The 19,817-nt window shown below is 48.2% G+C and overlaps 5 protein-coding genes across 5 annotated transcripts; 4 read left to right on the top strand and 1 right to left on the bottom strand.

Annotated features, from left to right (window-relative positions):
• Positions 1-6: 6 nt before the first annotated feature.
• Positions 7-4,119, bottom strand: PtrM4_056880 (uncharacterized protein; the record flags this gene model as incomplete). Its single annotated transcript, XM_066105285.1, has 3 exons — positions 7-15; positions 77-2,424; positions 2,577-4,119. 3 exons carry the CDS (start codon positions 4,117-4,119, stop codon positions 7-9), a joined length of 3,900 nt encoding a protein of 1,299 aa, XP_065963912.1.
• An 880-nt stretch (positions 4,120-4,999) lies between these two features.
• PtrM4_056870 (Dimer-Tnp-hAT multi-domain protein) lies at positions 5,000-7,678 on the top strand (the record flags this gene model as incomplete). The annotated part of the gene is made up of 1 exon (XM_066105284.1): positions 5,000-7,678. One exon carries the CDS (start codon positions 5,000-5,002, stop codon positions 7,676-7,678), a length of 2,679 nt encoding a protein of 892 aa, XP_065963911.1.
• Positions 7,679-9,068: 1,390 nt separating this feature from the next.
• On the top strand, positions 9,069-13,694 carry PtrM4_056860 (UBN2 multi-domain protein; the record flags this gene model as incomplete). The annotated part of the gene is made up of 1 exon (XM_001933707.2): positions 9,069-13,694. One exon carries the CDS (start codon positions 9,069-9,071, stop codon positions 13,692-13,694), a length of 4,626 nt encoding a protein of 1,541 aa, XP_001933742.2.
• A 941-nt stretch (positions 13,695-14,635) lies between these two features.
• Positions 14,636-14,944, top strand: PtrM4_056850 (uncharacterized protein; the record flags this gene model as incomplete). Its single annotated transcript, XM_066105283.1, has 1 exon — positions 14,636-14,944. The coding sequence occupies one exon, from the start codon at positions 14,636-14,638 to the stop codon at positions 14,942-14,944; it is 309 nt and encodes a 102-aa protein (XP_065963910.1).
• A 2,620-nt stretch (positions 14,945-17,564) lies between these two features.
• PtrM4_056840 (Dimer-Tnp-hAT domain containing protein) lies at positions 17,565-18,021 on the top strand (the record flags this gene model as incomplete). Its single annotated transcript, XM_066105282.1, has 2 exons — positions 17,565-17,932; positions 18,015-18,021. 2 exons carry the CDS (start codon positions 17,565-17,567, stop codon positions 18,019-18,021), a joined length of 375 nt encoding a protein of 124 aa, XP_065963909.1.
• Between the last annotated feature and the right edge of the window lie 1,796 nt (positions 18,022-19,817).

Here is a 19,817-nt window from a genome sequence, read left to right as displayed (position 1 = left end):
TGTGAGCTAGGTGTACTGCCGTGAAATCGTTTCTAAACGGAATGTACTCTGCTTGCTTGGTGAATCGATCGATTACAACGAGTATTGCGTTGTATCCTATGTTTGTCGCCGGGTCTCTTGAGACTGGTAAACCTGTGACAAAGTCCATAGAGATGTCTGCCCAAGGTTCTGTGGGTAGCTCTAACGCTTGCATCTCGCCGTAAGGTGCGTGTGTGTCGTGTTTGTTCTTCTGACATTCTGCACATTTTGCGATGAATAAGGTAACCTTTTCCTTCATTCCTGGGAACTCGTAGTTGCGTCTGATGAGTTCCATTGTTCTGGTAATGCCCGGGTGGCCGTGTACAGGGTCGTCGTGGTGTTGCTGAATAATTGCTTCCTGCAATTCTTCCGGTACATTGTTTCCGATGTGGAGGATGGCGTTCAGCGTTTTTGCTGGTCCTAGCGATCCGTCTTCGTTAACCCTGAGTATCGCGGTGTCGATGACTTCCTTGGTGCCTGCGATATCTGGTCTACGGCTGAGAGCGTCTGCTCTACCGTTTTCTTTTCCTGGTGTGTACACAATCTTGAACTTGTATTGTCCTAGTAGTTCTGACCATCTTACTTGTCTGCGGTTGAGTACTTTGGTAGTCGTAAAGTTCACTAGATTTTTGTGATCTGTGTATATCGTAAGTTCCGAGCAGCTTTCTGCGTATACTCTCCAGTGTTGTAAGCATGCGACAATAGCTAGTAGCTCCTTGTCGTGAACGTCGTATCGTTCTTCTGGTCCTGAGAATTTGCGAGAGTAGTAGGCGATGGGGTGCCATTTGCCTTCGTGCAATTGACTTGCGCATCCGCCTAGCGCGAGATCCGATGCGTCGGTCTCAAAGCGTAATGGGTGTCCTGCTTGGAATATTCGAAAACATGGTGGTTCTGTGCTTGCTTTCTTAAGCGTTTGGAATGCGTTCTCTGCTTCCTTGCTCCACTTAAAGAGTACGTCCTTTCTTGTGAGTTTTGTCAAAGGGATGGCAATGTTTGAGAAGTCCTTGATGAACTGTCGGTTGAAGTTCAAGAATCCTAAGAAGGACTGTATCTGTACAACTGTTGTCGGTGTTGGCCAATCCTTAATAACCTGAATCTTTTCTTCGCTCATTTGTACTCCGTCCGCTCCTACTACATAGCCTAAGAAGTTGACCTTAGTCTTGTGAAATTCACACTTCTCTGGTTTGAGTCGGAGGTTGAACTGCTCAAGGGCCCTTAGTACCGTCTTGACATGTTCAACATGGTCCTCTAAAGTCTCGGAGTAGACGAGAATGTCGTCTAGATAAGCTATGACAAAGATGTCTAGATGTGCTCTTAACACATTGTTGATGAGTTCCTGGAACGTTGCTGGGGCGTTCGTGAGTCCAAACGGCATAACTGTGTATTCGTAGTGTCCGTATCTTGATCGGAACGCCGTTTTCCACTCTTCACCTTTCGCTATGCGAATTAGGTGGTATCCATCTCGAAGATCTAATGCTGTAAAGATCTCTGCGCGAGATAATCGATCCCGTAATTCTGTAATATTCGGTAGGGGGTATCGATTCTTGATTGTGATGTCGTTGAGCTTGCGATAGTCTACACATAGTCGTAGTTTTCCGTCTTTCTTCGGGACAAACATGATTGGATATCCTGCTGGTGACTTCGATGGTCGGATATATTTCTTTGCTAGACTTGTCTTGATGTAGTCGCGTAACGTGCTCAATTCTTTTTCCGATAGTCCGTATATTGGGCCGAAAGTCGGTTTCTTTCCTTCCTGTAAGACAATCTTGTGGTCCCAGGGTTGGTGTTTTGGCAATGCTTGTTCATCTGCCACTTCCCGGAATAGATGTTCGAATTCTTTGTATTCTGCGGGGATCTCAGGAGTTGCGCGTTTCTCCAAAACTCTAGTCTGTCGACCCGGTGGCTCCGTTCCGGCGTCTGCTGAGTCGGACCCTTGTTTCTTAAGGCCGTCCTTTGTCGAGGCTCGCTTTTTCTTTGCGATGTTATTCAGTTTCCTCTCATCTACCATCGTACTCTGACAATGCGTAGGCTGGCTTGTGGTTGCGTCCGTTCCACAGCACTCAAATGAGAACATCTTCGACTTCCAGTCGATCCGTGGGTTGTGTTCTCGTAACCATGGAAGTCCTAATATGATGTCGTGGGTAGCTAGTCCGAAGACATCTAGGTCTATCTTCTCTTGGTGTCCTTGGATGTTGAGCGTCACTTGTCTGACCTCGTGGGTGATCTCTTGTTCACCTGGCATTGGCTCTCCGTTGGCCACATGTAGTGGGTAAGCTTCTTGTTTCCGTAGTGGCTTCAGTCCGGCTGAAGACGCTGCGTGCGCTGAAACGTAGTTGGCTTGTGATCCCGAATCTACTAGTGCCTTCATCCACCTCCCTTCAAGCTTCACCTGAAGCTTGATGAGGTCTAAGGAGTTTACTGAGTTAATCTCCTTGCCGGGCCGCTCTGGGCCGGGTGCTGGCCTAAAAAAGCCTGATTTCCAAATCCATGGAATCCTTTGGCTATCGCATGAAGGTCGCATTCTTTGCTAAGGCACGTTTGCCAGTTGGGTTGTTGACATTCCCAAGCGTCTCCTTCATCGTATTCTTTTAGCCATACTGTTTGCATCTGATCAATTTCTTCGGGGTTGTCGTGACCTGGGAAGTATGTCTTTTCCCTTTTGTCCCATAAATGTATTGGGCATAGGTCGTTTTTGCAGTCGAAGAATTGCCACTTGCAGCGGTACGATCGTTTGGTTTCTTCCGGGAACCATCCTGATCCGGACTTATCCGAGTAGTGTACTCTGCAATGGTCGTGAATGCATGTAACCCATGATAACTTCTCATGTTCTGGGTTCCTAGGGTCCATCCAGTAGTCGTGTTCCTTTGATCTACTGATGTCCTTGGCCTTTCTCTTGTGGCCGTGTTGGAAGGTCTTCCAGTCGTTCCTGGTCTGGCAGAGTTCGTCGTAGATCTCTTGCTTCTCTTCTTCCGAGATTGGCAACGTTGGTTCTTCCCATGATCGGATTGCGTCTTCGATCCAGCTTAGTTCCCATGTTGTTGGTAGGAACTCCAATATTTCGGTTGAAATGTTTTCCTTATTTTGTTGTACTTCTAGTGACAATCGGTAGAAGTCCTGTCGCATAGCAGCCATAATGTTGGGTTCCTCACAGGCGTACTCGATATTAGCCTTGTTGAGGTGTCGTAGTAGCTGGTTGATTTGTCCTGCGAGCTTGTAGAACTCTTCTTCCTGTATATAAGGTGTGGGTGGCCTGTTGATTCCTTCAAACATGGCCATCTTGCCGAATTTGGTCTGGTCGATTTCCGTAGCCTCTAAGTCCTTGGACTCGTCTTCGAGCATGTCGTACTCCGAAGAGGGCTGTTCTTCTTCTGAGTCTGATTCCACGAGTGTGAGGTTATCCAATCCCAAAACGCTTTCCTGCGTGTTGATTTCGATGGTTGGTTTAGATATGACATTCCATGTCTCGTGTTGCTCAGTGGGTACTGCTTTGTGGATAACGTTGAGTTGTCTAACCACCTTGTTCTTGCTGTGGCAGTCCCTAGCCATGTGACCTTTCTTGTCACAGTTATAACAAGTGATCTCCTTCTTGTTATACGGCTTCTTCTTGTCGTTCCTTCCGAAACTCTTGCCTTTGTTGATGTTGTCCAGTTGCATTGCATCAGGGTCGTGCCAGTTGTTACCGGCGGAGGGTACAATACCTCCGGGTGTCGTCCGATATCCTGGTTTCTTCTTAAAGAATCGTCCCTTTGTGCGTTGCACTGACTGGTTGGCTCTAACCGGTCGGATTTCCTGCTGCAATTCGTAGAGTGCGTTGTCGATACGAATTGATTCTCGGATGAGATCCTGTAGGTTGTTGATTGCCACGCCGCTTCGCATGAGCTCTTCTTTGACTCTTTCCTTGAGTCCTTGTCGGTACATAACCCTTAATGCCTTGTCGTCCCAGTCGGTCTTCAGGGCATGCCCCTGGAAGATACTGGCGTAGTCGGCGACTGATTGGGTTTGTTTGAGCTGTTGGATTGCACGATCTGCCTTGGATTCTTCGTTGATGACTCCGAATTGCTGTCTAAGCTTGTCTTTGAAGGTTGGATGGTCTTCAAACATTCGTTCAATATCGTCGTCGTCATCGTTGTCGTCCATGTATTTGTTGAGGTAAGGCTTGATCCAGGTGGCGGCAGTTCCTCGCATGTAACTTGCCATGAGCAGTCCACGATCAGTAGGGTCGACCTTCTCATCTTCAAACCTGAAGAAGAGATCGAACTGGAGAATCCAGTCTTCGAGCTTGTGTCGATCGCCGTGAAATAGATCGGGTCTGGCCACCTTGGTGCGGCTTGACGAAGTTTCGTTAGGTGTGTTCATCGGGGTGTCACCAAGGTTGTCAGTAATCAATATCTCATCAATATTGTTGTTTGATTTGTTTGATTCGGAGCCAACCAACTAACCAACAGTTAGCCACTGTATTTCTGTCAATCAATCAACCAATCTTGAGAACAAAATGTTGATAGGATTGGTGTTGTTTGATAGTAAGCGAGGGAGGGGGATACCTAGGTGAGCAGACTCCGCAACAATCAATCGGATCGGCATGATTGATTCCTATCTAGGTTAAAGGCTGCCTAATGAAGTAATTCTTTAACCTATATAGGAATCAATCATGTCAATCGATTGATTGTTGCGGAGTCTGTAGGTGAGGCCTCTGGGATAGCTGCTCAACGACGAATTCTTAGTGTTGGATCTTGCTTACTAAGCCTACTCGCGTGTAAGTTATATGACCTAGGTTCCATCCCATCTCTCACTCACTCCAGGCTAGTACGTACGAGGCTTAGCGCCCACAACGCTAGCTGGCAGAGACATAGATCTCAATTCCTGTAGCACAATACACAACACGATTCACACATGTTCTATTCCTAGTGCTACTGACATCAGGCTTATAACATTTAACAACACCTTACTTTCTCGCGGCTCCGGCTTACTTTTAGCCTTATCCATGCCCTCTATACCAGCAAAACGCAAGCCCGAGGCTGCCGAAGAAGCTGATACTCCCTTCAAGCGAGCACAACGTACGCGCAAACCTACGCTCAAAGCGCTGTTGGGTGACGGCAGCCAGCCAACCCAGCCGATAGAGCTGCCAGAAAGTACGCCGGATCCGCCTACAGAGCCGCCTACACAAGTTATCGAGCCGCCCACACGGGCTATTGAACCGCCATGTAAGCCTGTACAACAACCCGAGGAGCGCCCTCGGCGGGCATCACCACTGCCTATTTTGGCTGCCTCACAAGCCTCTCGGCTCACTGATGAGCCAGCCTGGGAGTCGCAGTTAATGTTTGATAAGCCAGAGGACTCTATTGTACAGCCTTTAGCTTTCTCTAGCGCTGCCACTGAGGCTTCGGTGGAGGAGGATAGCGCTGTGAGCGTCGATTTTCGCGACTTTGAGGGCGTCGATTGGTCGCGATTAAAGGGGTTTGTCGCGCCGCTGAGCACTCCACGAGGCAAGGCAAGCTGGATTTTTCAACACGGCTGGCGTGTCTGGAAGGAGGGTACTCACCACCCAGATGAGTTGTACTTTGTGTGCAAGTACTGTCATATTCATAAGCTACCTAATGGTGTACACCGAGTAACGAAGTCAACCACTGCCGCCAACGGGCACCTCCAGCTTGATAAACCTGGTCATCGGCTCAGCAAAGATGGTCCAATCCTAAGCAAACCTCTCCGCAAACATGGACAACAATCACTTCGTCAGGCAGCTCTAAGCGGTGTCAAATTTAGTCTAGAGGCGTACAAGACTATAGGAAACTTCGACGTACAAGAATTTCGGCAGGCAGCTGCGCTCTGGCTGGTCGACAACAACAGACCACTCCGCGAGTTTGAGACGCCGGCTTTTCGCAAGATGATCAGGCTTGCTAATCCTGAGGCAGAGGCGGCGTTATGGAGGTCTCATAACAGCGTGTCAGCGTTCGTGATGAGGTTGTACAGTTGGCTACGGCCTCAGGTGGTGCGCGCGTTGGCTGAAGCCGAGAGCAAGGTACATATAAGCTTCGATGGGTGGACGACAAAAGGCGGCAAACGTGGCTTCTTTTCTGTAGTTGCTCACTACGCCAACAGTAAGGGCGCGATAGTTGACCTACCCATCGCGCTGCCGCAGCTGGTGGGTGCCCACACTGGTGAGGCGATAGCTGACGCTGTAACCAAAATCCTGCAATCCTTCAGCATTAATCGCAGCAAACTCGGCTACTTTGTGCTCGATAACGCTTACAATAACGACACCGCTGTTAACAAACTCGCCGCGATGTACCACTTTTCTGCCTCCGATCGCCGCCTCCGCTGCGCTTGCCACATACTTAACCTTGTTGGCCAAACGATTATGTTCGGGAGGGATGCTGACGCGTATAACAACGCCCTGGAGAACACAAAGATGGAGGATTTTTACATGAAGGAGTGGCGGAAAGAAGGACCGCTTGGCGTGTATCTTGATATTATCAACTACATCAACACGCCGAAGCAGTGGAGTATTTTTGAAGATTGCCAACGCGAGGCAGTTAACAGCATGCCCACAGGCGCCAGCGGCGGCACTCGCGAGCCAATTAAGCCGTGTGTTACACGTTGGAACAGCTATTACGACTGCTTTAAGCGCGGAGTTCAGCTCCAACAAGCTATCAACGCATACGCCACGTACCACATTCGCGAGACTGAACAGGCTGACGAACAGGCAGCTATTAGAGGAAACAAGCTGCCTGATGTGCCGCGGTGGATGAGGTCAGACGGCCTTACGGCGGCTGACTGGGCGGTGATTACTGAGTACATGGCGATACTGCAGCCGCTCAAGTTTGCTACAGATCGCCTCCAAGGCCGCGGCAAGTGTGGCCGTTTTGGCGCACTCTACGAGGTCATCCCAGTATTTGAGAGTGTGATAACTGAGCTGGATGCACGCCTTCGGCCATACGAATCGGTCAACCACGAGCCATCTGAGGCGCCCGAAGATCACATCCCGATCAACCTGCGAGCCGCGAGGCGAAAAGCGAGCAATTACTTTACTAAGATCCTCCAAAGTCCCATTTACTACGCAGCTACGGCACTACATCCACGATATAAAACATACTCTAAGCGCTTCTGGCGCGACAAACCTACACAATTGAGCACCGCGCACGCGAAGTTTCTGCGGGTTTGGGCTGCCTACAAGCCTGCCGCTGCTGCCACAACACCAACCCCTGCGCCAAAACCTACCATGAGCAGCTTTGACGACGCTATCGACGCTATACTAGATGAGGACGGCGAGCATACATTGGAGGTGGAGGATGAGTACGATAGCTGGTTAAAAGAGCCTATGTGGACGTCTGATCAACACAAGGAGGGTCCAACAGCTGTACAGTACTGGTTATCGTTGAAGCCGAAGTATCCACATCTTTCACGATTGGCGATCGACGTGTTGACTATACCCGCCTCCAGCTCTGATTGTGAGCGCGTTTTTGCGGGAACTGGCGATATAATTGAGCCACAAAGGCGGAAAATTGGCGCGCAGTTACTGGCTGCTTTGGTGTGCTTGCAACGGTGGACTCGTGCAGGTTTTACAACACCAAGCACGACAACAGCAGCAAAGCATACTGATGAGGAGCTCACGGAAGAGTTTGCGATAGGAACGTGGGAAGAGCCGCCTGCAGAATTGTCATAGAAACGTCCCTTCAGAACCTTAAGTCTATCAATATTCAATCAATCAACCAACCAAAAATTGGCTCTTCAGTCTCATCAACTCAAACAAACAAACTGTAGCCCTAAGAAATGAGCCAGTCAATCAACATCTACGCCTCAAATGTTGGTTGTTTTGTTTGTTGACTTCTCTGGGTGTCACTCATCTTGAGGGTGTTCAAAGTGTGAAGGTCGTCCGAAGATGATCTTGGGTTGGTTCTCGGGGATAGAGTGATGCGATGGACACGAGGGTGTATAGCACGATTGGTAGATCGATGTAATATACGGGGAGTTGAGAATCAAGTACTAATCCTTAGATTTCGAAGTTGAACACAATGAGCTATAGGAGCTCATTGCCTAATGCTATATACCTATGGTGCTCGCTGTCCTCGCTCAGAGGAGTCCGAGGATTCCTCGGTGGCTGACGCGCGAGGAGCACTCCTCGGTGGCGTATGTACGAGGGGTGTGCCAAGACTTTTCCTCGTGCATGCCAAGCCGAGGAGGTCACGTGATTAAGTTCCCGTGTCACATATGGAGGGGTCAGCTATCCCGCCGACGCTCCTTAACTTAACCGCCGTGCCCCTTCCCACAGGTTCGTAACACAATACGAGTCGTACCACCACTACCGTTGTGCCTTAGAGAGCGCTCTATTAGGTAGTCATACTACTACTAATAGTGCCAGCTTTTCAATAAAAACCATAATAGCAAACCATACCAAAAACCATGTACATTAGAAAAACCTAGATAGAAAGGCCTTCGGCCAAAGTCCTACATAGTCTCTGACTGAAAAAGGACTCTAATGGATTAATAATAATAATTGTTGAGAAGATGTAAGGTTCAGTCCAGGTCGGCGGGGATGAGGCTCGTGGAAGTAAGCCCGAGCAGAAGGACCGACGCGGAATGATGATCTGTCATGTAAATCCCCAGATCATCATGATAATAAGAAGACAGAACAACAGCTCTTAGTGTAGTTCAATCCAATACGTGGTGACCTAACATACCTCTACTCGGTTCCCTATGGTAGTCATACCACCAGAGGAGACCTTGTTCCAATAGGTTATGAGCCCGGTTGCCTAACCCAACGTTATTGGTTTTAAACACCTAACCAAGTCACGAAGGACTTAGATTCGAGAAGGAATCAAAAACACTCACCCAAGTCACGAAGGACTTAGATTCAAGCAGGAATCGGAAAAGAGAAAAAGTCGTGTACAACGCGGTTGACACGCAACCATACTTACACACACCGTCTCCACGCTCGAGAACCGATAACGACTGCACCACCCGCAGAACATCGCCCGCATCGCCCGCATCGCCCGCATCGCCCGCATCGCCCGCATCGCCCGCATCGCCCGAATCAACCGCATCACCCGCACAAGATGGCTGCAGAGAAGGAAGAATGGAAGATCCCCCAGCTCACAGCCGAAAACCACGATACTTGGTTTCGCCGAAACAAGGTCAAGCTTAAGGGGAAGAAAGTCTTCTATGTCTGCGAGAAAAATCTGGTACAGCACTGTCAAATAGCAACAGCTAGTAGACTAACGGAGGCTATGGAAGAGTTGGAAATTGCTGAAACAGACAAGCATACCAAGATCCGCGTCAACATTGAAAAAAGAGACAAGTACCTAGAAGATGAAGCCACTGCAATCGATCTCTTGTTTCGGTCGCTTAGCGAGGATGACCAAGCCCTCATTGACGAATACGATACTGCCTTCCAATTCTGGGCCTACCTACAAAAGAAGTACACCCAAACTGACGCCACAACTGCCAACATATACATGACTAGAATTCAAACGTTCACATTTAATCCCGGGAACACGATTGTTGGATCATGGGAGAAGCTAAAGGACTACCGACGTAAACTTGTAGCAGCAGACGCCGACACCAACGGAGCTTACAAGGACTCTGCACTACTACTCGTTCTTATCAGATCACTTCCGAAAGAATTCAAGACTACGATTGACACCTTAAACGCCCAACTTAACCTCACGGTTGAACAGAAACTTAAGTTTCTGGAAGAGAAGGAGGTTCGAGACCAGCAAGACGCCAACGAAAAAGCTCTTCCAGCATTCCGAAAGACGGAGAAGTATGTTCCGCCTTACAGGCGTCGAAATCATAAGAACTCGCCACTATCGTCTGACTCCGAATCTGGTGCCAAATTCACGGTCCAATGCTTCCTTTGTGATGGAGCCCATGGCGTACGAGACTGCCCAAGACGTGAGAGAGCTCGAAAGCTCCTTAAGGAATACGACGCTAAGAAATCATCTAAGCTGCTCGTTAAGACACCTAAGCAAAGGAATTCCCACAAAAGGACTGGCAAAGCATATGGAGCCGAAGAAGTCAATTCAGAGTCAGATGAATTATCTGAGACCTCAGACTCCGAACCCGAGGAAATTGAGACATGCCGTCTCTCAAAAGACATCGTCGGTAAGGCCTCTCCATCTACCTGGGCTGCCGACACTGGCGCATCCTCTCACATGTCTGACCAACCCTCATTATTTAGACGAATGATTAAGATCAAACGAAGAGTCGTTCGGGTTGGAGGGGGAGAATTATATGCGGACTGGAAAGGAGAAGCTCAAGTGGTGTGTAAGGATGGATCGTCGACATGGCTGTCAGAAGTACTGCTTGTACCTAACCTTGGAGTCAATTTGTTATCAGGAAGAAGAATTTGCGCAGCAAGCCTGAAGGGTCGTTTCAATTCACACGCACTATACTTCAAACTAGGAAAGAAGGTTATTATTGAAGCAACTATGGACGACGGCCTCTACGTAGTGTCACACATTGCCGATGGATACCAAGAAACAGCATTTCTAGGCACGGAACTCCATGCACCAGTTAAGAGCGAGCTTAAGGTTAATGAAAAGGAGAGATACTTGCTGTATCACAGACGCTTCGCACACCTAGGACCTGCAAAGATTGCTAAACTCCACGAAGTTACAACTCTCCAGAAGAAGATTCAAGTTCCAGAGAAGATAGAAATCTGCGAAGTGTGTTCTCTGACGAAAATGAAGAACAGCATCCCTAAGCAGCTGAGAGAGCATAAGGCCACGAAGCTAGCCTTAGTACAGTTTGACATTGCAGGACCCTTTCCAACATCTCTGCGAGGAAACAGGTGGTTCCTCCTTATTATTGACAGTTACACGCGAAAAAACTGGGTTATCCCGCTGAAGAAAAAGGGAGACGCACAAAGGGAACTCCAAATCTGGAAGACCTTTGTAGAACATCAAACTGGCGAAAAGGTTAAAGCTGCTGGAACTGACAACGCACCAGAACTTCTACAGCAAGCCGAGGAATGGAGAGTTACACAGGGCGTGGAAATTCAGCCTACAACAATTGCTTCCTCACACCAGAATGGACCAGCTGAGCGAAACATCCAAACCGCTGAAGCTGATATGAGAGCAATGCTGAAAGACGCTGGTTTACCAATTGAGTTTTGGGATGAAGCTGTCGAAGCAGACGCATACCTGCGAAACCGCACAAACACAGGACCCACGATCAATGGAAAGCAAGTCAGTCCTGAAGAGGCATTCACAGGAACGAAACCATCCATTGACCACATCCGTGTATGGGGGAGCAAATGCTATTCTTACATCAACCCCAAAACGATTCCAGCAGACCAACGACATGACAAGCTCGTGGACCGTGGCAGAGTTGGAGTATTCATGGGATATTCTGAGACAACAAACAAGCAGTTCAAGTTCTATTCGCCAGAGCTTGGATACACCTCAAGGACAAGCCGATTATCAGTGGACGAATACACCCCTGGAGGAAAAGTTGAACTACGACTGCGAAACATACCAGCTGGACCACAAGGGACGCAGAATACGATGCCAGACCGAAAACCAAGAGGAAGACCTAGGAAGGATCTGGAATCATCTCCTGCAGAACCAATGGAACCACCTCCTGCCAAATCAATGGAACTATCTCCTGCAGAACCAATAGAACCATCTCCTGTCGAACTAATGGAACCATCTCCTGTCGAACTAATGGAACCATCTCCTGTCGAACTAATGGAACCATCTCCTGTCGAACCAATGGAACCATCTCCTGCAGAAATAGTGGAGCCAGTTCCCGAGAACCCAATAGAACTGTCGTCGGCAGAGCTAACTCCCGAACCAGTTAAGCGTCACAGAGGAAGACCAGGGAAGCTAACGACTATTCCCCCTACTGCACCATCTGATGAGCGGGTTCCTAATCTTGTGGACGAAGAGGGACCCGAAGAACCGTATACCCAGTCTGTACGAGAAGAGGAGGCTCCACGATACTTCACCAGACAAGCCAAACGAAAGAGGTCTAACGAAGAGGTTGTTGAGGACGAGAGATTTAGCAAGATCGTTAAAGCTATGCTAGCCCAAGCTGGCCTTATAGAAGAGCAAACACGACTATCTGAGAAGGCTTTTGCAGCAACCGAGATCGCAGGAATCCAGATCCCCCAGACACACGAGCAAGCTATCAACGACCCAAAGTATGGAAAGCAATGGAAAGCAGCAATACTTGAAGAGATAATCGCGTTAATGGAGAATCGAACCTGGGAGGAAGTTCCAAAGCCAAAAGACGCGAACATGGTTGATTCAAAGTGGGTTTTTACAGTCAAAACAAATCTCGACGGGACTGTTGAGAGGTTTAAGGCACGCCTTGTGGCAAGAGGTTTTACGCAAGTACACGGAACAGACTACAACGAGACTTTCGCCCCGACAGTTCGCATGGACACCTTACGTCTGTTTATGGCCACTGTCGCAGCGGAAAACCTAGAATGTTTTCACTTTGACATCAAGAATGCTTTCACAGAGTCGCATTTGAAGGAAGAGATCTTTCTTAAGCAACCCCAGGGAGTAGAAGTTAAGAAAGGATACGTCCTTAAAGTTCTCCGCAGCCTATATGGACTCAAACAAGCTGCTCGTGACTGGAACTTGTTAATAAAGAAAGAACTTCTGGCATGGGGATTCGTGCAAAGCCTTGCCGACCCGTGCATGTTTATCCACGAAGAAAAACAACTCCGTATCCTCGTCTACGTTGACGACATTGCTGTTGCCGCAAAAGATCGAGCTCAAATTGATTGGTTCTACAAGAAGCTTTCTGGAAGATTCAACACCAAGAACCTAGGGGAGATTCATAAGATCCTTGGAGTACGAGTTACGCGAGACAGAAAGCGCCGCACAATCTACCTCGATCAAGAACAGTACATACACGCAGTACTTGACAAGTTTGGAATGTCTAGCAAACAACACAGAGACAAGAAGATTCCATCCGCAGATTACACGTCATTTAGGCCAGCCACTAACAACGACACCCGAATCGACATCACTGAATACCAGCAAGTGATAGGGAGCCTTATGTTTGCTATGGTTCTTACACGCCCAGACATTGCATTCACCCTCGGAAAGCTAAGCCAATACATGAGCGATCCAGCAGAACATCATGGCCATGCGTTGAAGAACCTGCTACGATATCTAAGGTCGACAGTAACAATGAAGCTACGCTACGGACCAGGGGGAGTACACTCGCAATTTGTCATCTACTCTGATGCTGACTGGGCAAGCGACATGGTAGACCGAAAGAGCGTTTCAGGGAGCACTGCAATGTTCTACGGAGGTCCAATATCATGGTCTAGCAAGAAGCAACGGTCTGTTGCAACGTCAAGCTGCGAATCTGAATACATCGCACTATCAACATGCTGTAAGCAAGGCCAGTGGATTGCTCAAATGTTCAGAGATCTTGGGTTCCCAAAGTACATTGGAAAAGACACCAACAAGGTCCAGATGCTAGGAGATAACCAGGGTGCCATTGCACTTACAAAGAACCCTCACCTTCACGAAAGATCAAAGCACATCGACGTCTGTTATCATTTTATCAGAGACCTAGCAGAACAAGGTAAACTCGACGTGGCCTACGTGCCAACTGTAGATATGGTGGCTGATGGAATGACAAAGCCGTTGCAGCGAGTCGCATTCGAGAAATTCAAGAACCAATTAGGAGTTGTCCTTAGACCGGACCTGCCCTGAGGGGGAGTGTTGAGAAGATGTAAGGTTCAGTCCAGGTCGGCGGGGATGAGGCTCGTGGAAGTAAGCCCGAGCAGAAGGACCGACGCGGAATGATGATCTGTCATGTAAATCCCCAGATCATCATGATAATAAGAAGACAGAACAACAGCTCTTAGTGTAGTTCAATCCAATACGTGGTGACCTAACATACCTCTACTCGGTTCCCTATGGTAGTCATACCACCAGAGGAGACCTTGTTCCAATAATAATAATAATAATTGTCGGATCGTGAGTATCGATAGAGACGTCGGCTGCTTGACACTTCGGCCCGACTTCGGCCCACCTTGCGCAGAGCTTAGGTGTACCTTCGTAGCAGCTATGTTCGTAGAGAATCAATACGAATACCAATACCAGTCACCAGAAGAACCTCATTGTTGTTATTCACCCGTACGATCGTACAAGGCCTACCAACAATAATAATAATAATACGCGCAGCTTGGGCAAAGCTTAACGCGTATTACACTAAGCTCGACAAATCACCCGCATACTTTGCTGCCACACCTGAGATCAATCAAGCTAGCTTGATAGCTTGATTGGAAGATTGATGCCAAGCCAATTCAATCAATCCAGCCAAACCTCATACAAAAACGCAATCAATCCAGCTGAGCTTTTCCGTGAGCTTGATTCAGATTGATAGCTTGATTGCCTTAAGTATATAGTAGATTTCGGTGATGAGGCAGCCCATGAGGCAGCTTAGATAGCTGTAAAAGCTCTATACTGAGCTTTTTTTGGTGTTTTAGTTACGCCGTGTAACATTGAGTAATATCCGATAGCTCCGTGTAACTAGCAGCCAGCGCGTCGTCTCATATAGTATACTCCATCTCCATCTCCATCACCCACAATACTATATACTTTTGGTGTTGCAGATCTATCGCCGTATACCTCACCTCATCGTCGCCCTCATGCCGCCCAAAAAACGCGTCTCTGATAGCGCTCCCTCGCCTAGAAAGCGCGCGCGCGGCACTGCGAGCCAGCCCGTCGCGATCGACTCGCAGTTATATCAATCTCAGCCATCTGCTCTATCTCCGCCGCCTCCATATACACATACTTTCGAGTCGCGATTACGCGAGTCGCAGCCCGAAGACGCTATCGTCGCGCCCGCCGAGGGCAGTGAGCAAGCTACGCTCGCTCCGTCTTCTGAAGCCGCCGACAACGCTGTAGATGAGGCTTTTGACGCCCATCTCGAAGACAATTATAATGGCATAGATTAGGGTCGCCTTAAGCTGTATACGAAGCCTATCACGACGCACTAACACAAGCGGAGTTAGATCTATTGCCACGGCTATCGCGTCGCTCTTCTCAAAGATCCAACCCGCGTATTCTTTATCTGCCACTGGTGTTTCAAGCACAAGCTCACGGATATTGGTATTAGGTTATACAATACAAGCGCAGCAGTCTCGTCAGCCGCGCGCCACCTTAGCGAGCAGAAACTAGGCCATAGGCTAGTAGCACTAGGCAAGACTCTAGTTGCTAGTGTTTACAACGCGCTCACCACTGCGAGAGTCCCTATCTCACAGGCAGTAGCTAATTAGATTAATGGGTTTAGCAAGCAGCGCTTTAGGTTTGCCGCAGTAGACTGGCTCGTCGCGAACAACCACCCCATCTCTGAGTTCGAAACACCAGCTTTTCGACGCCTAATTGCTATCGCCAACCCACTTGCAGAAGCAGCGCTCTAGAAGAACCACAAGAGCGTCTCCTAATACGTTATACGACTGTTTGACTGGCTCAGGCCCTGCGTCGTCTACGAGCTGTCACAATCGCTTAGCAAGATCTATATAAGCTTTGACAGATGGACGACGAAAGGCGGCAAGCGCGGGTTTCTCGGTATCGTCGCCTACTACGTCAACTCAGATGGCAAGCTCCGAGACCTGCCTATCGCGCTGCCTCAGCTCACAGGCGCTTACTCCGGCGATCGATTAGCTAAGGTTGTATTATCAATCTTAGAGCAGTTTAGCATAAGCGAGCGTACACTCGGTTACTTCGTCCTCGACAATGCCTCTAATAACGACACCGCTGTCGCTGCGATTGCCCACGAGCTTAACTTCAATCCTATACACCGACGCCTCCGCTGTGGCCCTCATACGATTAATCTGATTGGGCAGAGACTGCTCTGGGGCAGAGATGCAGACTTATACAACAACGAGGGAGTTGACGAGCTCACTAACGAGGCAGCGTTTATAAAGGAGTGGCGAAAGCACGGGCCTTTAGGCGTACTTCTCGATATTATCAACTATATCTACACACCGCAGCAGTACAATCTTTTTAAGAAGGCGCAGCGTACAGCTTACCGTGAGCTACCTCACGACGCAGACGACAAGCTCACGATACTATAGCCAATAAAGCCAGTAGTCACACGCTGGAACTCATACTTCGACTGTTTTGAGCGAGCTATAAAGCTCGCGCCGGCCATCAACGCGTACGCGAACACCCACATACAAAATACAGCAAAAGAGGATATCTACGCCGACTCACGGGGCAAAAATCGGCCTGCTGCTCCACAGTAGATGAGATTAGACGGCCTCACAGCTGCTAATTAGGCTATTATTACCGACTATATAGAGGTTCTTAGGCCACTCAAAGAGTGTACAAAGCGCTTTAAGGGACGTAGCGAGTATAGCTTTAGCGCGATCGCTGAGGTGATCCCAACGTTTGAGTTTCTACTCACTTAATTAGAAGCTCGCCTCCTCTACTACGATTGCGTAGTCCATAACGCTCACGACAAGGCACCCGAAGATCACCTTCCTATCAATCTACGCGCAGCGCTACTCAAAGCGAACGAGTACTACGCCAAACTTAACGACTCGCCAGCTTACTACGCTGCTACAATACTCTATCCTCGCTACAAACACTACTGCGATCAAGCGTGGGCTGAGAAGCCTAACTGGCTGGCGCTTAATAATCTCAATTTCCAGGCACTGTGGGCGGATTACAAGTCGCTGCCGTTACCGAGGCCTTGCTACACACGCGCACCGAAGAAACCGGGCAATATTGACGACGCGATTGACGGCATTATTGATCCCACACGCGGCAATACTGAGGAGGATGAGTATGAGCAGTGGAAGCGCGAGCCAATCGTTGGCAAGGGCACCGATCCTATACAATACTGGTTCGGGCTGCGCGATCAATATCCCAACCTTAGTAAGATGGCGCTTACTATACTCTCTATACCCGCTTCAAGCTGTGAGTGTGAGCGCGTCTTCAGTGAGCTCGGAGATCTACTAGAGCCTCGCCGACGCTGTATATCACCTGAGCTACTAGCAGCACTACACTCAGTACGACGATGGAGACGGGCAGGTTTTGGTGGCGGCGACAACGACGATATGGGCCAATCAAAGCTTACCGACGAGCAGATGGACGTTTTGTACGAGCTTAGCCAGTGGGTGGGCGAAGACGACGATCTAGATACATGGGACGACGGCTGAGACTCAACACCAAAAAATATATACAACTTTCCTATTTGGGAATCAAGCACCCAAGCTACCAATCAAGCTGACAACTTTCCGCCAAGCCAATTCAATCAATCCAGCCAAATCTCATACAAACAGCCAATCAATCAAGCCGGGGGCTGTCAGCTTGCTTGATTGATTGATCTCAGGTGTGTTTGCTGCTACCTGCCTCCACCCATACTACAAGAACTACTGTGAGAACAGCTGGCGCGACAAACTAAGCTGGCTTAAGGCAAACAACGCTAGGTTAAAACAACTTTAGGCGTTCTATAAGCCGCAAATACAGCGCCAAAGTCGCCCACCAGTGCGGCTCTCAAGCGGTATCAATGACGCCATCAACGCGCTCGTCAATGCGGAGCCTTATGGCATTGTTGAGGTGACAGAGATGGATGAGCTGGAGCGTTGGCGACGGTTTGAACTCCGCTGGACGCAGGAGCAGTTCGAACAAGGTAGTAATCCTGTTAGCTATTGGATAAGCCTACGCCCGAAGTATCCCAACCTAGCGCATATGGCGATCGATATATTAACGATACCGGCCTCAAGTTGTGAGTGCGAGCGGCTGTTCAGCGAGCTCGGTGATTTATTAGAGCCAAGGCGACGCAAAATTGGGTCACAACTGCTTTCAGCAATACAGTGTATACGAAGCTGGCGCGACGCTGGCTTTAAGCCTCCATCTGACTACAATTCAGGCGACATAACTGACGCTGAGGTAGCTACAATATACGAGATATGCAAGTGGGACAGCGAAGCTTAGTAATTTGTACGAGGTACGATTACATTAGCACCTAAACGGTATCAAATCTATCAAACTTGGCTGCTGAGATTTGTCCCCAAGTTTTTAAGATTTGTCCCCAACCAAAGTACCGAATCGTTTTACATGCACAAAACTCAACGCCAGCAAAGATGTAAGTGAATGATTGAACGTAATAACTTACGTTTAGGTCTCGCGCAGCTTTCTTAAGAATTCTGAGCCTCTAATTAGTCCACGTTATGGTTTAATTGCATGTTGAAGTTGGTAGCTTCTCGTCAACTTCAACTCCAGTCAGCTCGCTCCCATCGCTATCAGAATTTACAAAAAGTAGGCAAGAGGTACTTTTAAGTATGCGAGACGTATCTGTGGCTTCAGAGATAAAAATTACACTTGTGATTGTAGTGAATTTGGATTGTGCAGTGCAAAAGTTGCTATTTTCGGTACTTTGGTTGGGGACAAATCTCAAAAACTTGGGGACAAATCACGTCAGCCATCAAACTTTCAAACAAACAGTCTCCTAAAACACTATCAAACTAAACAATTCAAATGCAACTCCAAGTTTTGTACAAACAAACCAAATCAGCGTCCAAAGTTTGTTTGATTTGCTTAATGAAAAGTCTGAGTATACCCCCCCCCGTGTTAACACTAATCTATATTGCTATAGACTAACGAATACCAATCTTGTTAAGTAAAGTAACTAGTAAGAAGGAACAGTTTGAGTTGACCACAACGAGATTAATAATGAAATCCATCCATCCTTATATCCTCATTGCTCCCAGTCCCATCCTCCCTGGTATTCCATCTTGGCGGGATGCCGAGTCACATCATTATCGCCCAGCGATGGTCATCACCTTTTGGCGTGAACCCGAGTGTGTTCTGCAACCACTCGTCTTTCTTGTCAGGGAACGAATCCTTCCTGCTATTACTTGTAACACAAGTAGGGGCTACCCTACGGCTAGATGATCACATAACGGCATCACCTCGGCGCTGATACTCCCAAACCCCAAGGAGAAGCTTCGGATATAGGTCAATGAATTTTGTCCCTATCTACCTAGCCAATAGGACTATAAAAATAGTTCTATCAGCCAAGATTAACTATGTATTTTACTTAGTAAGCGGTCGGTTCAGTCGGTTCAGTTAGTCCGGTCGGCTCAATCAGTCCGGTCGGTTCGGTCAGTCCGGTCGGTTCAGTCAGTCCGGTCGGCTCAATCAGTCCGGTCGGTTCAGTCAGTCCGGTCGGTTCAGTCAGTCCGGTCGGTTCAGTCAGTCCGGTCGGTTCAGTCAGTCCGGTCGGTTCAGTCAGTCCGGTCGGTTCGGTCAGTCCGGTCGGTTCGGTCAGTCCGGTCGGTTCGGTCAGTCCGGTCGGTTCAGTCAGTCCGGTCGGCTGAATCAGTTTAAATTCAATCAATTTAAGTTTATAACAACAGCATACCTAAAGGGAAGAAGGAATATACATCCATTCATAAACTATTGCAGCCTTCTCTACAAACGTGTTGATCATTTTAATGTATCTGCAATTTTTCAAATTCCGGTTTTCAAACTTGAGTCAAGACCGGAGTGAGTTTTGTTTTTAACTATTGGTAAATTTGAAGTGCGCTAATCTACTATTTAGAAATCTCAGTAATGCCTGAAAGTGACAGCGATAGCTACAGTCCTCTACTACATGAAGAGCTTGATAAACCTGCACGTACGCCATTCGCTCGATATAAACCTGTTAGCAACCTGGCCTTAGCGACTGGTTGGACGATTACGACATCCTTGCTGATTGCCATACTATGGGTATTGTTACATACACATCAAGTTTATACGCCAAATATTTCGCCTTCCACGACAAACAGCGTTTCCGCATCCATACAAACATGGACGAATTGTGGATCTAATTCTACG

Source organism: Pyrenophora tritici-repentis, chromosome 2, assembly GCF_003171515.1.
Source record: "Pyrenophora tritici-repentis strain M4 chromosome 2, whole genome shotgun sequence".
NCBI lineage: Eukaryota > Fungi > Ascomycota > Dothideomycetes > Pleosporales > Pleosporaceae > Pyrenophora > Pyrenophora tritici-repentis.
The sequence above is the reverse complement of the archived record's forward strand: the minus strand, read 5'-3'. Positions and strand labels throughout refer to the sequence as shown.